This window comes from Lottia gigantea (assembly GCF_000327385.1).
Source record: "Lottia gigantea unplaced genomic scaffold LOTGIsca_17, whole genome shotgun sequence".
In the NCBI taxonomy this organism is placed as follows: domain Eukaryota; kingdom Metazoa; phylum Mollusca; class Gastropoda; family Lottiidae; genus Lottia; species Lottia gigantea.
In genome coordinates this window covers 1496060-1519213 of record NW_008708133.1, presented here as the reverse complement: position 1 = coordinate 1519213, position 23154 = coordinate 1496060, and the positions used below count along the sequence as shown (strand labels likewise).

The 23154-nt window shown below is 33.6% G+C and overlaps 3 protein-coding genes across 3 annotated transcripts; 1 reads left to right on the top strand and 2 right to left on the bottom strand.

Annotated features, from left to right (window-relative positions):
- Window positions 1–505: 505 nt before the first annotated feature.
- LOTGIDRAFT_231075 (hypothetical protein) lies at window positions 506–7158 on the bottom strand. Its single transcript, XM_009051667.1, has 10 exons — window positions 6998–7158; window positions 5967–6080; window positions 5135–5237; window positions 4836–4885; window positions 4605–4686; window positions 3115–3172; window positions 2692–2801; window positions 2252–2327; window positions 2034–2109; window positions 506–1612 (listed from the first exon to the last, which is right to left on the bottom strand). The coding sequence occupies exons 1-10, from the start codon at window positions 7072–7074 to the stop codon at window positions 1372–1374; spliced, it is 987 nt and encodes a 328-aa protein (XP_009049915.1). The 5' UTR covers window positions 7075–7158; the 3' UTR covers window positions 506–1371.
- A 2328-nt stretch (window positions 7159–9486) lies between these two features.
- LOTGIDRAFT_113526 (hypothetical protein) lies at window positions 9487–10281 on the top strand (the record flags this gene model as incomplete). Its single annotated transcript, XM_009051666.1, has 1 exon — window positions 9487–10281. One exon carries the CDS (start codon window positions 9487–9489, stop codon window positions 10279–10281), a length of 795 nt encoding a protein of 264 aa, XP_009049914.1.
- Window positions 10282–14004: 3723 nt separating this feature from the next.
- On the bottom strand, window positions 14005–20926 carry LOTGIDRAFT_158510 (hypothetical protein; the record flags this gene model as incomplete). Its single annotated transcript, XM_009051665.1, has 5 exons — window positions 14005–14903; window positions 16480–16568; window positions 16713–16979; window positions 19797–19959; window positions 20848–20926. The coding sequence occupies 5 exons, from the start codon at window positions 20924–20926 to the stop codon at window positions 14005–14007; spliced, it is 1497 nt and encodes a 498-aa protein (XP_009049913.1).
- Window positions 20927–23154: the final 2228 nt, after the last annotated feature.

Here is a 23154-nt window from a genome sequence, read left to right as displayed (position 1 = left end):
TCCACATAGAGAGATGTGGGCGCATAAAAAACCGTTCATCGCCAGATAGCCAAATTCAAACTTGTCCAAAATCTCATCATTATAAATATTCATATCAAATTTCCTTTAAATTGGATGAAAACTGTAGTCTCTATTGTGTTCACAACCAAATTTTGAGACGTTTTTCATAAGTCAAGGGCAATAACTCAAAAACCGTTCATCAAAAGATCGTCAAATTCAAACTTGTCCAAGATCTCATTAATATAAATGATCACACCAAATTTCATTCAAATCAGATAAAAACTGTTGTCTCTATTGCGTTCACAAGCAACGGATCGACGGACAGGGGCGACGACAATATACGACCACATTATAATGTGGCAATACATCAAATGAATCGCTGTATTACTAGTGGTATTGGTGATCCCATCAAAAAGTCTTCTGTGATTGGTTATTGCTGCCTGTTTTTCTTATTGGAATCACCACATTATAATGTGGGCATATAAAAACAGGAATACACAAAACAAAACATGTTCATACTTTTATCAAATTTCTTCCAGTTTAATTAGTGACTTTGTGTAACCAATTACATAGCATTAGAGCATACTATTGTTCAGTTTAAATATTAGGATCAGATTAAAACAATAACTCACATAAGGATACATCTTAAAAACAATCAATTCAACGGGGTGATCTGATTAAAATGCAAATCTAGATGTTGGGTTTTGTGTTTTTCTTAGGAATTGTTCATCAAATCTGTTTAATCAGGTTCAATGAAAAATGTCCTTACAATATGAGAGGAATACTTGGATATTCTTGGTTCTGACAACTTTTTATGCTATTAGGCAATTTTGACATGAACATGGTTCAAAGAAGAATCTTGTCAGATCAAAAATGTGTAGTAACCCTCAGATAAAAAACGAAACTAAACATCTAGATTTGCATTATAATAAGAACTTTCAATAAACAATATCAAAATTCAAGTAGATGCTGAAAACTACAAAGAGAAGAAAGCAACATACAAGTGAAAATGAAAAACTAACTCAAATCAAGTACTTGAGTAGATTGTATTGTAGACCAAAAAATTAGTGCACAGATAATAGATCAAGTTACTGAATTGGATTAAACTCTCAAAAATATTTATATAACAACTAAATAACTGGTAGTTTGATAATATCATGTATCTAGGTTTAAACCTAGCCACTCTCATTATAGATGAATACTTGTTCAGGTAATAAATGGGTCAATATCAATGAGAACTGTCAAGTCAAATATTGCACCTAGGGGACTTGTTTTTATTAGTATAGAAAACCTGAAGAATAAGTGACTCAGTTAAAATCCTATACACACACCCTGTAATTGTAGATTTTCTCATTAAAACTATCACTGATTCTAGACTTCTTTCTTCGACGTACTAATGGGCAATAAGCTATCTATATTTATTAACTCTGTAAATATTAAAGTTCCAATAAAAACTAATAATGAGCCTACCCAATGATAAATTGTAAAAGGATTATTGAAATACCAGATTGATATAAGTATACTGGTAAATTTACGTAGTGTTACAATCAAAGTCACTTTTAAGGAGGTCAATTCTGTGGTTAACACAAACACTGAACTAATACATAAATATCTTAATATCTGGTTAAGAATTGTAAGCATGTTAATGAATAAGCTACTAAGCACTCTAGAACTGAAGGGTAAGAAATATGGTGTGTTCCAATACTTATATAGCTGGAAGAATCAATCTGAAATCAATTACTAGAAGAGATCAATGACAGGAGTAGGTCAATTACGGAAGGCACAACAATATAAATTTGTTGAATTGAAATAAATCAAATATTGGCTTCTATCATCAGAAAGCAAATATAAGCACGAGACAACTTTATTCCTTTGAACCCCTTCAACTTTGCTTGGAATCCCCAATAAATCATGCTTAAAATTTGTGTCTGTGCACCATCAAATAACATGAAAAATATATATCTGTGGCTAAAATGTCAACTAGTTTCAAAGAAGTCCCATCAGTCAAAGAAATAATAATTGTAAAAGGATACTGAGTTAAACAATAACAAATTAAATAGGCCCACAATATAGGTATACCACTGCCTAACACTGGTATCTTATAAGACTCTGTAATAAAACAATTATTTAAAGAATGTCAGTACTATATATATAAAGCTAATCTGTAAAATTTGATTTACCAGTATAACTGTGAGGAAAGTAGATAAATGCTAATTTATACATTTAAAAGAATAACTGATAACATACGTACCGGATTGATTAAAATTTTGAAATGAATCGTAAATATTATTACTTAGTATTAAAAACATTGGTAGTGGTAAAGCATGCTGAAAATAAAATAAAATCATCTCACATTCAGTAGTTTTAACAAGTAATCAATTAAGTTATTAACATGATCATCAGTAACTACATTGTGTTAAGTAGTCGGCTTATTTTTTGCCGATCTATATTTGCAAATTTTAAATCTCTCAAAAAATTTGCTCATGCACCTGTACAAATTGCTGGCATTATATATGTGAGACATTTTCAGCGGATGAATTACCAAAGCGATTCCATTCGCCCGCATATTTACTCGTTTGCCCACGTTGGACTTATTTTGTAGCGCAATCGATATTTTGATACAATCGATATTTTGAGACATCTCCGCCTAAAATCCTCCAGCTATACAAAAAAAACAATTCATGTACTTACATTATAAAATAAAGCTTCTTTAGGATGTTTACCAAATTGTTTATAGGTCTTTTCTTGAAATATCCCCATTAAAGAAGACATAAATAAGGCGAATACAAGTAAAGCAATACCTATCAAAGTAAACAAACACTCATTATTTAAACTTATTCAATTAAGAATTCTCAGATTTACAGTGTATGTTTTAGATGATAAAATAGCTGACAATTTAATAGTTGTAACAAACCGTTTAATCATTAAAACATACTTTGAAGAACAGAGGCCATAATTATATGATCTGAGCCATGTTGAAAAATACTTCTCCTTATTAAATCAAGCATGGTCAACTCAACTCATGTTGTCACTAAACTGAATGCTGAGGATGTTTTGATAATAAACTGTAAGAGAAGGGAGATAACTCATATCCTGTTATTATTGAATACTTACCTATTAACCACATAAAATAATCATTGGCTAGATTACCAGTTTTACTAGGATGAGATTCCTTCCAATCATAAAAAATACATAAAATCATTATTCAAAACAATAAAGAATATGAACAAAAACATTGATCCCCGAGCCAAAGCAAGCCCAAGTTTAAAATTTAGCATTAACAGAAAGTGGTTGCATATCAAAGGGCCAGGCTGTTCAGTGATTCTTTAAGACACACCCAAAAGATTGCTATCAGACAAATAGTTAAGATCATTCTATTTGATAAGAAAAGATAGCTTGCGATGCAAGGTAGCATACGCGCACTGCCAGCTGTCAGGAATGATAGCAAAGTCTTTGGTGACTTAAAGATGGGTTTCCTTATTTTTTAGTGTCAAATTAAGCAAACTATTTGATTAATTGGTGTTTCTAATGAATTAGCATGTATTCTTTATCATATCATTATTTTCTAATATTGCATATAATCTAAGTTTTAACCAATCATAAATGTCCATGTACGTACAGTCTGGATAAACAAAAAAAAGACTTTTTGACCTTTTTTGATCGGTCACTCATTGGAATTCTGCTGGTAATTTTCTTCAAATTTGGCTAATTATGAATTAATTATGGACATGTGAGACAAACTGTTATTTTTCCAAGTCATTAGAACATCGCCTCTTTCTATTCATATAAATATTAGCATTTTAATTTCATAAATGAAAATGAGGGAACCCATCTTTAATAATGAACTTGCAAAGATTGAAATAATCTTAAAATTATTTAAAGTCAAGGCAATACCTCAAAAACAGTTACATCAAATTATCATCGAAATTCAAACATGTACAAGGTTGACATACACACAAGGGAATTTACTCTGAAACTGTTCATCGGATTAATACCAATTTCGAACTTCAATATATACATGCATTCCAAGTTTCATTAAGATCGGTTAAAACCTGTAGCCTTTATTGTGCCTACAAGCCAAATTTGATGTGTTTATATTTAGTTAAGGGCAATAACTCCAACACTGATCATCCACTTAATACAAATTTCGAACTTGACTGAGAACTTGACTGAGATCTCATCAATATATACATGCAAACCAGTTTAATGAAGATCAAATAAAAACTGCAGTCTTTATTGTGCATACAAGCCAAATTTGCAGTGTTTTTATTAAGTCAAGGGCAATAATTCAGACACTGTTCATCCGATTATTACCATTTTCGAAACTGATTGAGATCTCATCAATACATACATGCATACCAAGTTTCATCAAGATCGAATAAAAACTGTAGCCTCTATCGTGCATACAAGAAATGTGGATGGACGGATGGACAGGGCAACAGCAATAGACGTCCACATTTCCATGTGGGCGTATAAAAAATCATTTTGCAATAAGATGTCTCAGCCAAGTCTAAAAATGAAAAATCTCTTTCAAACCTTGAATTACCAGATGACCAGGTAAAGAAATATTTTGATTAAGAAAACATATAGAAACGTGTACTTACCACTTGACTGGCTGATGATATTGTACAAATTATGATTCCTAGCGTTATTAAAGCAACTGATATATATTTACTTAATTTATATCTGTAAATACAAGTATACAATTACAAGACACATATATTCTGTGAAATGGATTAGAAGTATTTGCTGAGTAGACTTTAAAGGGAGAAAAAGCTTCCCTTGTGAGGTAAAGTTGAATAACTTTATTGAGTATTTAATCAAATAATACTTACTGTCTTTTTAATATGAATATACCCAATATCATAGTAGCTGCTAATGTTCCCTGAAAAATGACATTACTTAATTACTTTATCACTAGAGATTTAAATATTTAGTCACTATAATCTTAGCTTTGTGAATCTGAATTCATAATCTGTATAATCTAGACCAAGGCAAGGGCATAAAGCCTTAATATGTTTCTCGAATATTTGTATAAAACAGTATATAAGATGTTGGGAATCTAGACTGAGAGAGAAAAAGTATGCTTTTATCTGTTGGTTAAGACAGAATAGACTATAGTGTAAGTACTTACTGAACGAAATATCATATGTAAGGGCATAGCAATATTAAAATTAAATACTATATTATTGATAACCTGAACCACAAAAAACATGGCCACCATATACAAATAATATCTGAAATAGTTGCAAAAAAATACAGAGTAATTTAACGTTTCAAGTGGGTGGATAATTGTTCCTAAGGAATGACACTAGTTTATCTCATAATCAATTTAAATTTTGCTCAAGATCATTTGGTCATACCAGTATTATGTAAGATAATCTTTCCTGGAAAGCGAGGTAGTCCCAGCTGTCAAGAGTAAGCTTTAAACTCAGCTATTATAAAATGCAAGTTCTCAATTTACAAAAAAAAATCTTCAATCTTACCAATACCATCACTGCCAATTATATAATATGCATTAAAAATTCAGAAAATTGAAATATTAAGTTGATTTTTCAGCATCAACATATCTAAGAATATCAAAGATGCATGTATTCTCTATCTAATTTACACGAGTTAGTAAATGGATTCACAGAGATAGATGTATATATATATAGAAATATTGTTCTTGGTTCACTGGGTGGGGTGACTGGAATTCTCTATTTTCAACATAGGCCTATCAGTAATCAAATAGAAAACTGAAACCCTATGTGGATTTAGACTTCGGGATCAACGAGAACAATCAAAATCCTTATTTTTTTACTTTTGTGACACTGAAAACTTCAAAAAACACCTTATCCTTGATAAAATGGGCCTACAGGCTATGTAGACTCTCGGAAAGAGATGCCTATTTGCAAAAGTGAACACTTACAATTTTAGAATTAATCTCTATAGGGCCTAGTCTAAAAATAAATATTATTACTTACGATATAGGTATCACAGGTTTCTTCGAGCCAAATTTTGTAGTAAATATGAAGCCTTCAACAGTTATAAATAAAAACTGACACATTGTGACAAGACTACCACATCCCGGAACCTGGCTGTAAAATATGTTACAATATATAAATATATATACAGTCAAGAAACCTAATTTCGTTGTAACCTATTTTCGTGGATTTCCAGAAAGGATTAATAATTTACATGTGCGACCTCGCGTAACCTCCGCATTTGCTTGTTTTGATAAACATGGGTTTTCTGTACAATATCAGCTAGTAGAATGAATTCAGTAGTTTCAAGCAAGGTAAACTGTATTAATGTATACTTTGACAAATACAAAATGGCGGATTTCACTTATTACCAAACATCACCATTTTTATCGGCCAAATTTCCTTATAATCCCAAGCGGTAATCAGAATTCCAAGTGTCGTCTGCTAGAATGTAGTCCAACGAATGAAGTCACTTGATCAACTAGCGGATTCCGTGTCTGCAGAAAATTTCTATGGAACACAAAATGGACCATATTCTTATGTTGTTTCAGTGACTTTTAGCAATAAATCACGCTACATATTTTGTAAGTCACTATTTTTTTTAAAATCATGGTTCTTTGAAGGAATTGTCACTAGTTATAATGAATTGATATTAAAGATAAATACTAAGAGAAGTTAATTATACAACCTGGTATCCATACGTGTTTTTCTAGACTTATTTATAGATCAAACATTGTACATGAAAATAGGTGACGCATTCAGCCGCCGTTGTCGAGTTGGTTGCTCATGAAATATGGGTCAAAGTGAAGGATTCATAAGGAAAATCGAAATAAACCAATTTTAATTATTTTGTAGAATATCTGAGGAAACATCTCAGACATAAAAAAAAAATTGTTTTTTTTAAATTTGACGAAATTCGGTGTTGAATCCTTATATTCACGAAAATAGGTTATTCATAAATTTCTGAGAATTGTGCAAAGCGTTTTTCAAGGGAGAAAATGACAAATAATACCGAGTCCCGAATAACACACCTGACCAATAATTCCAAGAAAATGACATTGCTGCAGCATCCTACAAATAATAAACTAATTGGAATTGCTGGATGCATTTTAGAGAAAAGTTGTCTCAGCTAACTGATTATGACTCCACCAAGAAATAAGACCTAATTGCTGACATGACAGTTCCACTTGTTAACTCTCACAGCATCCATATTGTTGTTTACGTGTGTACGACAAGCTCGTTTCCTGCGTTTCACTACGGCGTTGGTCGGAAATTGAATGCTCAGTAACTGGGTATATACCTCCGTACAAAAGGTTAAAATGATATCAGAAACGAAAGAATTCAAAATTGAAGTTCACTTTGCTTCTTTTTTCAAATTTTGTATTCAAATTTTGGGCTCGGTTGTGGCTTTCTATGGAATATTTTTATACAATAATGAGCTTTATTAGTCAATTAACAAGGGTGCTGATATCGCAATTTGAATTGGTACGCTGTCTACATGTTCTATTATATCTTCACCTCCCTCAAAGGAAATCGTTGAACCATTAAGCTATGATATCAAAAGTTTTGCTAAACGATTCTAGTCATGTGGACCAGATCATATGTGTCCAATGTGTGCCTGGACCGCTGTCGCTGGATTGGCGTTTTTTTCCTTTCATAGCGTTGTTGTTCTTATTTACCAGGTATCATTAATTTTAATGGTATAGGAGGACGCACCTGACTCTAGACCGGTCCACATTAAGGAATTTTTAAGACCACACCACAACCGACCGATTGGTCTGCATCACTAATCACTCAACAAACCAATCTTGATTTTTACATTTATGAACAAGAAAATATAAATAGCTTGATTATAGTATTACGTAGTCCAATAATTGGACGATAATCGTGACAATATCGCTCTAATAACCGATAGAGCCAGATTTATCGGGCTACCAGCTTAAGTAAGATGTTACACAATGATTTAGATATACAATTTGTTATAAACATGTATATAGGCCTAGGGCCTACATAAAATACACAAGTAAATGTTATAAATTGAATATAGCACAGGTAGCTGCACGCACATGAACACATTAATGCAGTGGCTCAACTAAATGAGTGAGTGCCCGTTGGTTTAAGTGGGTTGGGGCCCATCCCCCGGGTATTTTTTGAAGCAGGCTCTCCCTAGACCCCACTGTAAGTCAATTTGATGCCTGCTATAGATCTGTCTTAGTAGTGGGAGGTTTAAGGATATTAGTCTACCCTCTACAGTGAAGGTCCTAGAACTTTTGTATTTGGTCCCTAAAAAGCAGTCATATCTAACATAGGGCCTCATTTTCTTAGACAAGGATATAACATTGTCCTTGGTAGGGCCCCAGTATAAGTTGTGAACCATTTTTATACGCCCACGTGAAAAGGGGGCGTATATTGTCGTCACCCATGTCCGTCCGTCCGTCCACAATTGCTCGTAAACACTCTACAAGGCACAATTCTTGACTGATTTCGACAAAACTTGTTATGGTTGTTCATAATCACCCAAGGATGAACCCTATTGAAAATCCGAAAAATCGGAAAATATTTAGTATGAGTTATTGCCCTTGAAAACGCGTTCAATTTTTAGCTCTTAAACACTCCAGAAGGCACAAATCTTGATGGATTTAGGATGAAACTTGGTAATATTATTCAGTATCGCCTCAAAAAGTTCAAAAGAAGTATATATCTGAAATCAAAGCTTCCAGTGGGCGTATATTATCTTGCCTGGCAAGCTATTTTATGTTATGTATTAACCTTTTAGTTTTAGATACTTCCTTTGGTGCTTTCTTATTTTAGAATTTTGTATTTTTTTTCTGGTGACTGGGACCCTCTTTGGGAGTAGGCTAAAGGTTGTAATTTTGTACTAATGGCAAAGTTACGAAAGCAGAGGCACAGGACATAAGTTTTAGCTCTTTTACACTGAACACATGATGATCAACATACACTCAAATATAATATATACATTGTATATTATATAAAAAATAACATCATGTCTGTAAGCCAAGAGTCAATCCGTAATATTTGTCACTTCCTGTTTCTAAAATCACTACCAATAGTAATAATAACACAACTGTTACTACACTTTACCAAACTTTTTGATCGGAAACTTCTCTGTGATCCAAATCAAAATCGGTTTATACTTTTCACAATGGCAGAATACAGCGGAATACAAGAGCTACCACAATATCTATCTGGAGTTTTGATGAATGGTTGTAATACAGGTCAAATATTAACCTCAACTTGCTCAAGTCTTGAAATTCACAGGAAACAACCATCTGTTTTCCATTGTGGTATTTGTGGACGAGGTTTTGCTATGACAAGAAAACTTAGTAATCACTTAAAAATACATAAGATTAAAAAACCTTACGAATGTGATGTTTGTGGAAAATGTTCTTCAAAATTGTCATATCACACAGAACACTTACGAATACATACTGGAGTGAAACCATATAAATGTTATTTTTGTGAAAAGTGTTTTATCACAGCAAGTCATTTTAATGTTCACATGAGAACACATACTGGAGAGAAAACTTTCTATTGTGGTATTTGTGGACTAGGCTTTGACAAGACAAGAAAACTTTGTAATCATGTGAAAAAACATAAAACTGAAAAACCTTACGAATGTGCTCTTTGTGGAAAATGTTTTACTTCAGCAGCTAATTTTAAATTCCACACAAGAACACATACTGGAGAGAAACCTTTCAAATGTAACATTTGTGAACGGTGTTTTTCTCATCAAAATTCTCTTCAGATGCACATGAGAACTCATACCGGAGAAAAACCATACAAATGTGATGTTTGTGAATGGTATTTTCGACATCCAAATTCCCTCAAGTTGCACATGAGAACACATTCTGGAGAGAAACCTCACCAATGTGACGTTTGTAAAAAACGTTTTATAAGAGCAAACAATCTTAATGTTCACATGAGAAAACATACTGGAGAAAAACCTTACAAATGTGATGTTTGTGAAAAGTATTTTATAGAGTCTGATAAGCTAAAAGTTCACATGAGAACACATACTGGAGAGAAACCATACAAATGTGATGTTTGTGGAAAATCTTTTGTAACTACATCACATCATAAAGTTCACATGAGAACACATACTGGAGAGAAACCATACACATGTGATGTTTGTGGAAAATCTTTTACAACTGCTTCGCATCGTAAAATTCACATGAGAGTACATTCTGGTGAGAAACCATATATATGTGATGTTTGTGAAAAGAGTTTTGCACATGTAGTTAACCTAAAAGTGCACGCAAAAATACATATGAAAAAAACTTTAAAAAACTTGTAAAAAGCATTTTATCAGAGAGTGTAGACTTAATGTTAACATAAAAAATACATTACAGTCCTACGAATAAAGAATAGATTGAACTAGCTATCAGAATCATTTTATCAGTCATATTATTAAATATTCAAGTACAAGTTTATGGCCATTATTGTGTCATTCGGGAATTTATAATAACACATTTTTAAAGTTTTAAATGAGGTTCTCTTCAAATAGAATGTCAGCATACAAAAAACATGGAAAATTATAGAAGACAGAGCTAGCAAAATGATATTGGGTCTAATATGAATAAATATATATGAATATATAAAACATTATTCACATGTTGAAGTAGTAGTGTTACGTTATCAGCTACTTGGCTTGTATTATCATACCATTTTATTTGAGCGTTTGTAATTGTCTGTTGTCAAAATAACATCTTTATTTCAATAGTTTGTGTAAATGAGTTACTCAAGGTTGTTGACGAGTTAACTCGAGATAGTTGATGAGTTAACTCAAGATTGTAGATGAGTTGACTGTCCACGAGTTGACATGTAGACGAGTTGATTGAACAGGGTCTTAAAATGAACACAGAATTTAAGAATTTTAAACTTGACCAATGAGAACATATATTCATCAGTAGATATACGGGGTGTCATAAATAACATAACAGGATTCTTATATAATCCAATAAATCCAAAAACTTAGTAATTATCGATAAATATACAATTAACTATCGAAAAACGCTTAATAGTAAGATTAAGCGTTTTTGAATAATTACTGATTTTACAGGGATTCTGTTGTAACTTTATGATACCAGGTAAGCTAACTGATGAATATATACTCATATTAACCATTCTTGAGAACTTAAATTTTATGAGAATCACTTTTAATTTTTTGCACTCTCAAATGCTTGGGACGAGCCAGATAAGACATTGTAGACAACGGAAAAATACGTTGTAAGTGTCTTTAGTGAACACAGTGACTATGGTCTCACCCTTATTTTTTGTTATCCTAATATTTGTACTTTTGAAATAGGGCCCCAACTCCTTGTGAGGTTCTATGGCACAGTCAGTTAGAGCATTGGTTCTTTACATGGCGTTTTTACTTGGTTATATCTATGTAAAATATAGATCTTTCTTACTTTCTTACTTTCTTACTCCTATAAGTAGGAGCATATCACAGAGATTGCACTCCTTTAGTTCATAACGACTAACGAGGATATGTTCTTTCTAGATTAGCCCCATTCGACACCATTGACATGATATAGTCATGCAATGCCTTACTTACCACGAAGTTTGGTATCTTGGCATTGGCCACGATTGGCTTGGGTCAATCATTGCCACCATTAGAAAGTATTATTTCCCAGCATGCCATATTCGCTGACATGAGGAAGCATGCGAGTTATCTTTAACTATGCATGTGTTCAGCGGGCCAATTTGCAATCTGGCGCAGCACTGCATGACGCCGGATAATGCTGTTGCATGAAGACAACGACCAATCAGTAGTGATGTTCAGCCATGAATCAGCTGCTCCAGATCTAGAGAGTGTTATGATGCCCCTACGGATATAGTACTTGCATTCCCGAACAATCGCGGCCAATTCTCTACATAAAAAACGTATTAAGCTATTTTTATAACACAGATACTGTCTGTAAAGCCTTTATCAGAAATCCTGCCGAAGAAAGACAAAATACAAATTTTTTAGAACTTCTAGAAATATATTTAATGCGTAATTACTTTACTTTAAATGGAAAAACATACCTTATATTTCTGGAACAGCTAAGGGCAAACGATTTGCTCCAAGCTATGCAAATAATCCTTATGGCGAAATAGACCAAATTTCACCTTTCAAACCTCTTTTTACGACAGATTTCTTGACATTTTTATCATTTGAACCGAATCACTAGAAAACTTTTTTCAATCACCATTCTTCAGTTAAATTAACAGCGAACATTAGCGACAATAGTATGGACCTCTTAGACACTACTTGACTCCAAACCTTGTGGTGGTTCTGTGTGGCGTACCTGAGAACATGTACCTATTTCTCATTTATTTAAAGACAATAAATCCGGAAAAACTTTTTTAATGACTGACCAAATTTCATACGGAGAACAAAATCTCATTTACCTAATTTCATGTGAAAATGCGAAATAAAATATATTGTGGCCCCACACCTGATGTTTTCTAGGAACGTTACTGCCCACTCGTAATATCCTAGTCCAAGAAAAATATCTGACTTCTTTAAATTTGAATTGCCGACAATGACTCTTCATATTAATGGATCTTATTTTCTTATACATGAAAAAAATTGAGCCTTCAAATCCATGTGTGTCTAGAATAATAATACTCTGTAATAGGCCTACATAGAAAAGACATATGGAAAGAGAAATTCCTATAGTTTAAGGTATTATGGAGGAATTATACGATTTTTGTACATATTTGTATTAGTTCCGAAGGCTATTTTCTTATATTCAAGACCCAAATCAACCTCTGGAAATAGCGCATCTGCCCCTTTAAGTTAATTAAAGTCAGAGAATGGTATCTCCATACTGATATTATGTTAATAAAAGTTTATTGGTGGTGATTATACGATATTAAGGAAATCTTTAACGGTGATCTATGTAATTGGCATAATTGGAAGACGACATTTTGAATAGATACAGGACCGAGTTCACTAAAACATTTTATGCAAATGATAGTCCGTGTTTTTAATAGAAATCCTCTTCCTTTTGGGGTTTTTGCATGCTTATTTTTGAATAATTTTTGGTCTAGAATTGGAATTAGATGTCCGAAATTTCATTTTCTTTCAGATTTTGTGATGAGAGATTTTCATGCCGAAGGATAGTTCTAAAATTATTCGTTTTGTGTGCAGTGACAGTCAAGCGGATGTTGATAAAGTGTAGTCAGTGTAGTGTGTTCTACTTTTAGTTTGGCTAGCTCAAGATTTTCATGGTCATGATATATTGGATTTTGTCCAGAAACTAAAGGCTTTCATGCGACATAATAGAAAGCTATTAATGATATTTCTGGAAAACGTTACAGAAAGTCGAATTTCGTGAATTAACATGGAAACAGATGGCAAATGAAATCCTGGTCAATGTCCACATTGTCTGAGAAATTAGACCATCAGACCCTTTTGACACAGATACCCCACTATAATGACAAATATACTGTTGCTAATGTTATATTTCTTTCGCGTTGGAGTTCCTTGGACTGATAGGTTGGTAATCGAAAAAGTGTAGACTAATGCCGCTGTCCTGACAAAATTTCCATCATTGCAAATTGCATGGCGTTGCCCATCAGATGCAGGATAGGATGACTTTCATTTTGTTTTCATTTGCTTTTTGACGAACTTGTGAAATATGTGACTAAATTGAATTCTATGTTAAAGGTTATATGTATATTTGACACTACTATAATTATTATAATATATTTATCTAGAAATGAGTATACAAAGTGTAATTAATTAATATAATTATAAAGTAAAAAAGAAATTGTCGAGTAAATAATAAATTGCAATAAGACTGGCAAATTTGGATGTTTCGATTTCAGCAGGTGACTCCTTTTTTCATAATTTGACCAAATTTGTATGCACCTCGTGACCTAGGAAATGCTTATGGAGATAATCTGACTAGTTATCCTTTGGTAAGATAATCGAAGATATAATACCTCTATAGGTCTATTCCGCGCATTTTTTTAAAATTATGAATAAGTAGGCCTACATTTCAGTAAATGAATAGATCAAAACTTATTTCTGTTCCATTGGTGTAACATCGTGAGTTTTAGTTAATGTTTCTTCCCCTTTACATAATACAACTCTTCTGATAGGCTTCGACATTATCAACCAAATCAGAGGTATCAAAACATGTCGTGACCTAGCAAGTATAATTATCAGTATAATAGCAAGAAGGATGTATCTTACGTTTTGAATAATCGTGGAGCTAGTTATACAAAGTAACAAGACTAAAGCACTCAAAACTATGTCGAGTGGGAATTTCTTTCCATTCGCTTCCAGGTTATAGCGACAACGTCTTTGTCTTACCCTGACCACAATTAATAATACCAGAGTTATGAATGAAATTAATAGTAGTGGGACGGGTATGGTTAGAAGTAAACCTATTCGGGCAAATTCTTCTAAGAAAAAAATGCATCGCTGATCAATGTATATGGCCCGACTTCCTGGAATAATATATACCAGTGTTGCTGAAAAACTGCTCAACCAACTTACACTCACTAAAAACAGAACTAGACGAAATCTAGTTTTAGCGTTATAACTGGGTATTGTTATTGATACTATCCATTGGATACACATACTAATAATTAACATCAACTCAAGGTAGATAAAGGCACTTGCCATGGTTTCTGCGGCAGTCATTATAAAACAAGAAAAATTCCATTCGTTCCAGCCTAACGCCTGAATTGGAGAGAGGAAAGCACCATCAATGAAACCAACAATACTCAAATTTAAGACAATAAAATATTTTGGTGAAGATCTAAGTTTTCTTTTGAGTAGAATGACTATCATCAAGGCACCATTAAGAAGAGTAATCAGAACAGCTAAAACACCACAAACTATACCGAAGGCCACAAGCAGTGGTTTGTCTGGATTTTCATATTCCAGCACCGTTGTATTACTCCACATACCATCTAAAAAAAAATAACAGTTTTGAGTACAGTATAAAAAAATGACTTAATTTCGTTTCAAAGAATAAGAATTATGAAGCCTCAGAGTGCTTATTTTTTCAAACCAGCCGATAAACCATTCAATCTATTAAAGATTTTATATTTATTTGCTATCTTGATATATGCCTTCATGAAATCTGTAATAAAAAAATTATATGAAGTTTTGCCGATTTTAATGGATGGATAATTGACATCCAAGCTTCCAGCTTCACCTAAATGCGTCAAATACTTTGTCTTCCGCAGTGTTTACTATACTATGGAGTTGTTTCGATATGAATATTAATTTCCCTGCAAAACGACAAAATGTATGTCGATTTATGAAATAGATTTGTAGAATTGTAACTTGAAGAAAATATATTTGTCAAATTGTAAAAGTTTAAATGTATATTGGTAATTTTGAGATTGATTTGAAAATGTTCATTACAAGTTCAATTGTCAATATGTCAACTTTAAAAATGTAGAATTGTTTAAGCTCGATGATGAAATCAGGATGTGTGAAATGTTGATTGTACAAATGTAGATTTGTCATATTTGTCAGTTTTGATCGAGAGATCGCAAATTAGTGGGTGGAGCTGACCTCTCACGGAAATTTACGACTATTAAATGAAGATTGACGAAACTTTTAACCTGTTAGCTTTCAATTCTGGTGTTTTTAAGACTCTTTTCTTTTTTTAACAAGGAATTACAACTGTCGAGTATCTGATACATAAATCAAGAATATAATTACACTTCAGAAATGTCACCTAAATATTCTCAATTTGTAAATTTAAATAAAAAAAAGTCACGCGTAAAGGCATACGGGTGGAAAATTTGTGGTATCAATTTATATGGCAAAGACTGTTAGGAGCTGAAATACTCTTATTTCTTACGTCTTATACAACAACTTTCATTGAAAAGCGAGGCAACAAGAATCCTTGTCGACAGGCATATAGAGAATTGACAAATATATTTTCTTCAAGTTACAATTCTACAAATGTATTTCATAAATCGACATACATTTTGTCGTTTTGCAAGGAAATTAATATTGACATCGAAACAACTCCACGTTTACGCTTAGATGTAATTTCGAAAGAAGGTCAACAAAACCTCTCTTTCAAGTGAGTAAGAAGAAGTCAATATTTAGACAAATTTAAAATAACCTGAATTTCATCCTTACCCTCAAAGTCGATTTCCTCCATTATAGACCAGGTTCTCGTTTAAACTACACTCTAATTACTGACTTAAACTAACGATAAGGGCAAGATAATTAATACTTCATGTAGTTATTATACAAGAATAGCTAGTTTAATTGTCCTGACATTTGCAGACCCTCATTTCGCGCGTGCGGTATGTAGGGGAATCTTTTGCCAACCTTGACCTTTTACATGGAGAGAACATTTTTCATCAGTAAATTCTATTTGATACCATAGAGTAAACTCTATGTATGGTTCCAAGATAAAACCACAGGCCACATATTATTTAAAAGGGCATTCTGATTTTTTCTGTAGGTCGAATAACTTTTCCCTTCCATCACTGCTTCGATAATACTTTATCAGCCCACCCCCAAATAACACTAACACAGTTATTTGGTATGCAGAGTCGAAATCGCCATGAATTACAAAGAAAGCAGTCGGATAGCCATATATACACCTACAACAAAATAAACATGGACAAATTATTGTAGAACAAAACATAAATATCATAATAATCGAAACAATATTTACAGTATTGTTAGACTAGATACCCTAATTCAAAGAAACTGACTATCTACTCTGCAGAGCGTCTTTCACATACCCATCCTTTGCGTTTCCATCTCCAATGACGTTTAAACAACCTATCTGGCATTCCCCTGTTAGCACATACATTTTACCATACATAAGATTTAACAATTCAGGTGTAATGGACTCCTTCTTAGCCTCTGGCCTAGCAAGACGACGCTTCCCGGCTTCTAATACATTCTGAAGCGTAAGATTATCCGTAGGACTAACTGCACTCACTAAAAAATGGGCCCATTTCACATTATAAAAGGCATGTATAATCAGACTCGGGACTACACTTTTCCTGAAGAAGGGAAGTCAGATACAATGCAAATAACAATGGTTTCGCGAGAAATGGATCGTCATAACTTCCATTCCCCGTGAGCACAGGCATCTGTTTCTATCAATAGTCGACTCTCTCTATAATAGTATATATAGATAGATACTAGATAGATATTTATTGTATTGTTCGCCCTTTTTGGGCAGCATACATTATGATACAAGATAATACATAATAATACGTGATACAAGTATGACATACTGACATCTATTAATAGTTATACAAAAAAATATAGTGTATACATAAACAAGTTTGAAAAAAGCAACATCATAACAAAATAATGCATCAACAAATTCACACCATATGTGGTGGCAAGTTTAAGAAACAAAAATATAGATAAATTTATGCAACAGCCTGACGGACTATATCAAGCAAATTAATACTATCTTATTTTAAGTCTAAAAAGACTCTCACATGCTAAGTTAACATGAAGGAATAAAACACCAAAGGAATTTAAGCAATATATATCAATAATTCCGTTATGAGAAGGTGGCTAACGCTCGTCACGACCATCCCCGCTTCAGACGATTTTCTACCATTTACCGTAATGAAACATTATCCCAACCTTATATGAATAGTTTCATTGAATATTTTCCCTACACACAAGACCTATTTTATATCTCCCTCAATGTTCCTCTCCATACTAATCTATTTATTGTTCAATAAAAATACTAAAAAATTTTACACCCATCGTTTCAATGTATCTACTTCCGGTGGTCGTGACGAGCGTTAGCCACCTTCTCATATATATACTATTACAGAGATAGTCGACTATTGATAGAAACAGATGCCTGTGCTCGTGAGCCAGTCTTTCCAAGCAAGATATCCCCTGTAATAACTTGAAGTAGTTGACGTAGCTTTAGAATTAGTTACTTAACGATGCAACACTCTGTAAACTAACAGGTACTTCGTCAATATCTTCCTTATATACAGACCTTAACATTCGTAATATAAAAATGTACATAATTAGACACAGTTGAATCTGCACTCTACCATCCCTAAAAAAATAATTTCAATTTCTGGCAAACTCTGCCACCAATGATAACCTCTACCATAACGATCACTATGAACTCTGTAGATTTAAAACCCTACTGACAACCTCTGTCAATTCTATCATATCATGCTTGAATCGTTATTACTGTAAGCGTCTTTACCTTGAGCAATCTACTCTCAAAGCTGTTATATTTCAAAGATTCATTATAATATATCTTTCTGTAGGTAAATCAATCCAATCCTTAAAAATATCTATGAAACAATTCCCTTTTGGACATATCAACGGCCAAAAACTCGCAGACTTCCATAATGGAATAATAAGTTTGCCAGCAGCCTGACAAATTATCATGTGCTTTAACACTCTGGGAATAAGGTATACTGGTGGCATTCTGGTGGCATTCTTGCCAAACTAAGATATTGTGAAGGCACCGATTCCAGTCGAAATGGGACTCCAATACCTCGAATAGAAAACATCACATTTATGATTATGCTCTGAAGCAAGCACATCTACCTCATAAGGTCCCCATATTTGATCTAACTAGGTGAAAATTTCACTACCAATGGACCAATCATCAGAATCTACAATCCTACTTAAACAGTCAGCTCTTTCATTCATAGTTCTAGGAACCCATTCCTTCTCTAAAATGACCCCGTGTGTAAAACACATACTGAAAATCTCAACCGCTATATTATGCAATTCTAGCTTCATACTACCTTTATATCGATATAACAGCTTGATTATCCGAAAACCACTTAACTATGTGCGTTAATGACAACCAAATACGTCTGACAGCCTCTAATTCCACCAATTCACGCCAAGTAGAACTTTTCCCAGCTTCCTCAGCTGATCAATAGCCATGCACTACCTCAGTGTATATTCCTCAACACAATAACCGCCATAACCTTCGTCACTGGCATCTGAATTTACAATACGATCACAACATGGATCAAACTTTAACGGTTTCTCATTGATGCATGTGATATTATGTGACCAGAAATTCTATTTGATTTTTACTAGCATACTCAATTTTATCCTTGAGTTCCATCCATTAGCCAGTGCTAGATCAATTGATAATGCCCTCGACATAAATTGCGATACATTTCCAATAACTATTGACATAGATATTATTTGTCCCACGACACTTGCAATCTTGCGAACCTCAACCACTTTGCATTCATCATAAATCAACCCGACTTGCTTAACACATCTCAATAATTTATCTATCCTTGTTTTGGGAATTTTCAAAAATTCAACATCCGTATTTTCTATTACATCAAGCCAAACGAATTCTTGGGTAGGTTCCCAAGTAGACTTCTCATTTTTTGGAACAAAACCTCTAATTATAAGATCATGCTTAACCTCTCTACTCACTGCCATATCCTTTTCGTCATGTGCACCAAATCCATCATCAATATACATAGCAATACATTTACCTTCACTACGCCATTTCTTGATTAACATCTATGTACATATCTTAGTAAATAAATATGGGGCTGTACTAAGACCAAAAGGTAGTACCAAAAATTTAAAATAAACAGTTTCGTCACCAAATACCCATGAGAACCCCAAATACTGTGTGCGCACGTCAGAAATTTCAACATGATGATAAGCTGCATGAATATCAAACTTGAATAACCAGGACGTTTTATGAGCATACAACTACGCAGTACGAATATCTTCATACTTAATACCCTGTTTCTCAACACATTTATTAACTACTCTCAAATCTAATATCAAATGCCTTTTACCGTTACTGAATCGACACAGACAGCTGATTAACAACTTACTGTAGGCTGCAATGAACACCTATACTGATAAGACCTCTCTTCTCTAAATCCTGTATGGCACTTCCTACAAATTCAGAATTATCAATGGCAGATCGATTATTTATTAAAAACTCTGAACATGGTAAATCTGTAAATGGTATTCTGTACCCATTTCTAATTATATCTAAAACAACAGGATTGGCTTCAAAACTTTCCCAAAATTTAATATTATTTCGAAGTCTAACTTTCACTAAGATTTTGGGCTGACCTTGTTCATCTACTCATAATAATCGTTAGTAAAACTATATCAGAAACAATCACATTTTCAGAATTAAAATACTTATCTTGTATTCCTTCAGCAATCTTCTTACAACCCAGTTGTTTTACTGGTTGTACCATTTCCTTGTGAGTTGAGGGATGGACATTCTCTCTTGAAGTGACCAAATCTTCCACATGAATAACAACTGCCTCTTGTTATACGGGCACGAAGGGACTGATTCGTATAGGTTGTCGGGATACTTGTATTCTCATACGATGAATAGATGGACCTTGAAATAGAGAACTAGAAGCAGAATAAAATTTCCGCCTTTTCGAAGTAAGAGATTTAGATTTTACTTTCTTGCGTTTCTTCAAAGCTCTGGTTTCAGTTCTAGTAATGCGTTTCTCATCATCTGAATCACTAGCAATAGGATAAGCATACTGACAGCCTCCCTCTGACGTATCGGCCACACGAATCAATTTGACCATTCAGTTTATCGTTCAAGGTTTCAGTCTACTCTCTAACTGAATCAAGGTTACCATTATCCGCTACTCCCCGAATGCATTTGATGATATCACAAATTGTAACATTAAATTGATACTGAATCTTGTTACCTTTAAACTTCCACGTAACATCTTGATCTGCCTTCACTTTATCCAACTGCTTTCCAAACTTACTACTAGATCCTTGGATCTCATCTCTCAAAAGCTGAAGCTTCTGGTCAGAATCAACCCTCTGGCTTCTAACTTCAGCCAAAATATCCGCCAAAGAAATATTTGAAGAATCCATTAACAAAAGGTAGTGGCTATTTACCACTGGCGTGGTAAGCGTGGTAAATAGCCATAAGTACCTTTAAGCTATTTACCACGGCGTAGAAAATGAAATTAGCCATGATTTGTTATTCTTTTCGGAAAAATTGCTTAAAACTACCTAAATATTTAAAATAACGATTTTTCAATCAAATACTCATCATTTTCATCAAAAATTCCCTTTTTGAAAAATAAATGTCGTGTTTGTTTACAAAAAAATGTCAAGGCCGATTGTGAAGAGTTCATGGTTCAAGGCTGAATACTTCTCAATTCAAACCTAACTAAAAATTCCGCGTTGTATGAAATTTGGTGTACATTCATTTGTTCTTTCGGCAATAGATTTTAATTACAAATAAGTCAAAATTTACTTTTAACCTTGTTAATGAATTGGAAAGCTTACTACAAGTATATCCATTCAAAATCATTTGAGGATTAAACTTCCCCAAACGATCGTAAGGGTATTTTGTGTGAGAATGAGTTTTGAAAATAAATTCCTGCATTTTATGCAATGTGTCTCCTAATATTACTACGTTTTTACAAGTTACTACAGTGGCGTATTTAGAGGACAGTGCCCCCGAAAACAATAGGGTAATGTTGTTTCCTATGGATATTAGGGTGATATGAGAATAAAAATCCTATAAAAGCGCAGGCCTAGGTCATGAAGTTAAAATTTTATATTTAGCTAAGTACTGTTAAACGCGTTCGCCCCTATACATATTCGGTCTTTTTCATGTTTGCCCCTAGTTCGTTCGCCCTGGGTCCGTTCGCTCCACAATATTTTGTGACACAATAATCCATGATCCACAAATTGTCAAACTTGGTCACTTTAAAAAGGACCCGTCCGCTATCATGTGACTAAAAAACTGATTTGTTAGTCTTTCATTCAAATCGCTTCCAATTTGTCGTCCAGAAACTTGCCTTCACCAACACAATGTTGTTTTTATTTTTCTTAGTGTCCAAAATTAAAATGAACTTCGCAACAAACAAATAAATTATGTGAAAATTGTAAAAACTTCTTAAAGTTCTCAAGAAAGTGGAAACATGGCTCACTTTTCAACTCGATTCATGCAGCATAGAACAATTTTTTTGCGACCAGGACAAATAATTTTTTAAAAGGGACAGTTACGCCAATTTTTTGACCAATCATACTTAAGTCTCAGAAACGGGATTGTTTTAGCTAAGCCAATCGATAATAGTGTTCACAGGTCACCGTAAAAATTTGGGCCTTCAAAATCACATGTGAATTATCCGTGTTTGAAACTAGTATACAGAAGATGTCTGCAGTAATGATACAGATATTGACAGTGTTAGACTGTAGTTTGTAGTAGAGGGAGATAGCGGTACAGATATTGATAATGTTTGACTGTAGTAAGTAGTAGAGGTCAGTAATGATACATATATTGATAGTGTTTGACTGTAGTATAGTTTACTAATGATACAGATATTGATAGTGTTTCCCCTGTCAGTGATGCAGGTAAGAGGGGCTGACATGGAAAAGGCGTCTAGTCGATCGGATGGGACAATACACCGAGGCCCGTGTGCCACAGGCTATGCACGTTAAAGTACCTTCGACAGTTGGAAATCGAAAAAGAGCAGGCTAATGCCGCTGTCCTGGCAAAATTTCCCTCATCGCACCCTACATGGCGTTGCCCGTCTTCATTAGCCCACATGGTGCAGAAAAGTAGGACGTAAAACTCCATTCATTTCATTTCATTGATAGTGTTTGACTGTAGTAAGTAGTAGAGGTCAGTTATGATACAGATATTGGCATTGTTTGACTGTAGTTTGTAGTAGAGGGAAGTAGCGGTACAGATATTGATAGTGTTTGACTGTAGTTTGTAGTCGAGGTCGGTAATGATATAGATATTGATAGTGTTTGACTATAGTATAGTCTAGTAATGGAACAGATATTGATAGTGTTTGACTGTAGTATGTAGTAGAGGTCAGTAATGATACAGATATTGATAGTGTTTGACTGTAGTATAGTTTAGTAATGGAACAGATATTGATAGTGTCTGACTGTAGTATGTAGTCAAGGTTAGTAATGATACAGATATTGATAGTGTCTGACTGTAGTATGTAGACAAGGTCAGTAATGATACAGATATTGACATTGTTTGACTGTAGTTTGTAGTAGAGGGAAGTAGCGGTACAGATATTGATAGTGTTTGATTATAGTATGTAGTCGAGGTCAGTAATGATACATATATTGATAGTGTTTGACTGTATTAAGTAGTAGAGGTCAGTAATGATACAGATATTGATAGTGTCTGACTGTAGTATAGTTTAGTAATGATACATATATTATTGA

Excerpts from the sequence above, each read along its gene's own strand:
- LOTGIDRAFT_231075 (XM_009051667.1), bottom strand. The coding sequence starts at position 7,074 with ATGCATCCAGCAATTCCAATTAGTTTATTATTTGTAGGATGCTGCAGC. Across the intron at positions 3,173-4,604 it reads TATCATCAGCCAGTCAAGTG|GAATCTCATCCTAGTAAAAC; the intron begins GTAAGTACACGT and ends TATGATTGGAAG. Across the intron at positions 2,328-2,691 it reads AAGAAGCTTTATTTTATAAT|CATGCTTTACCACTACCAAT; the intron begins GTAAGTACATGA and ends TTTTATTTTCAG.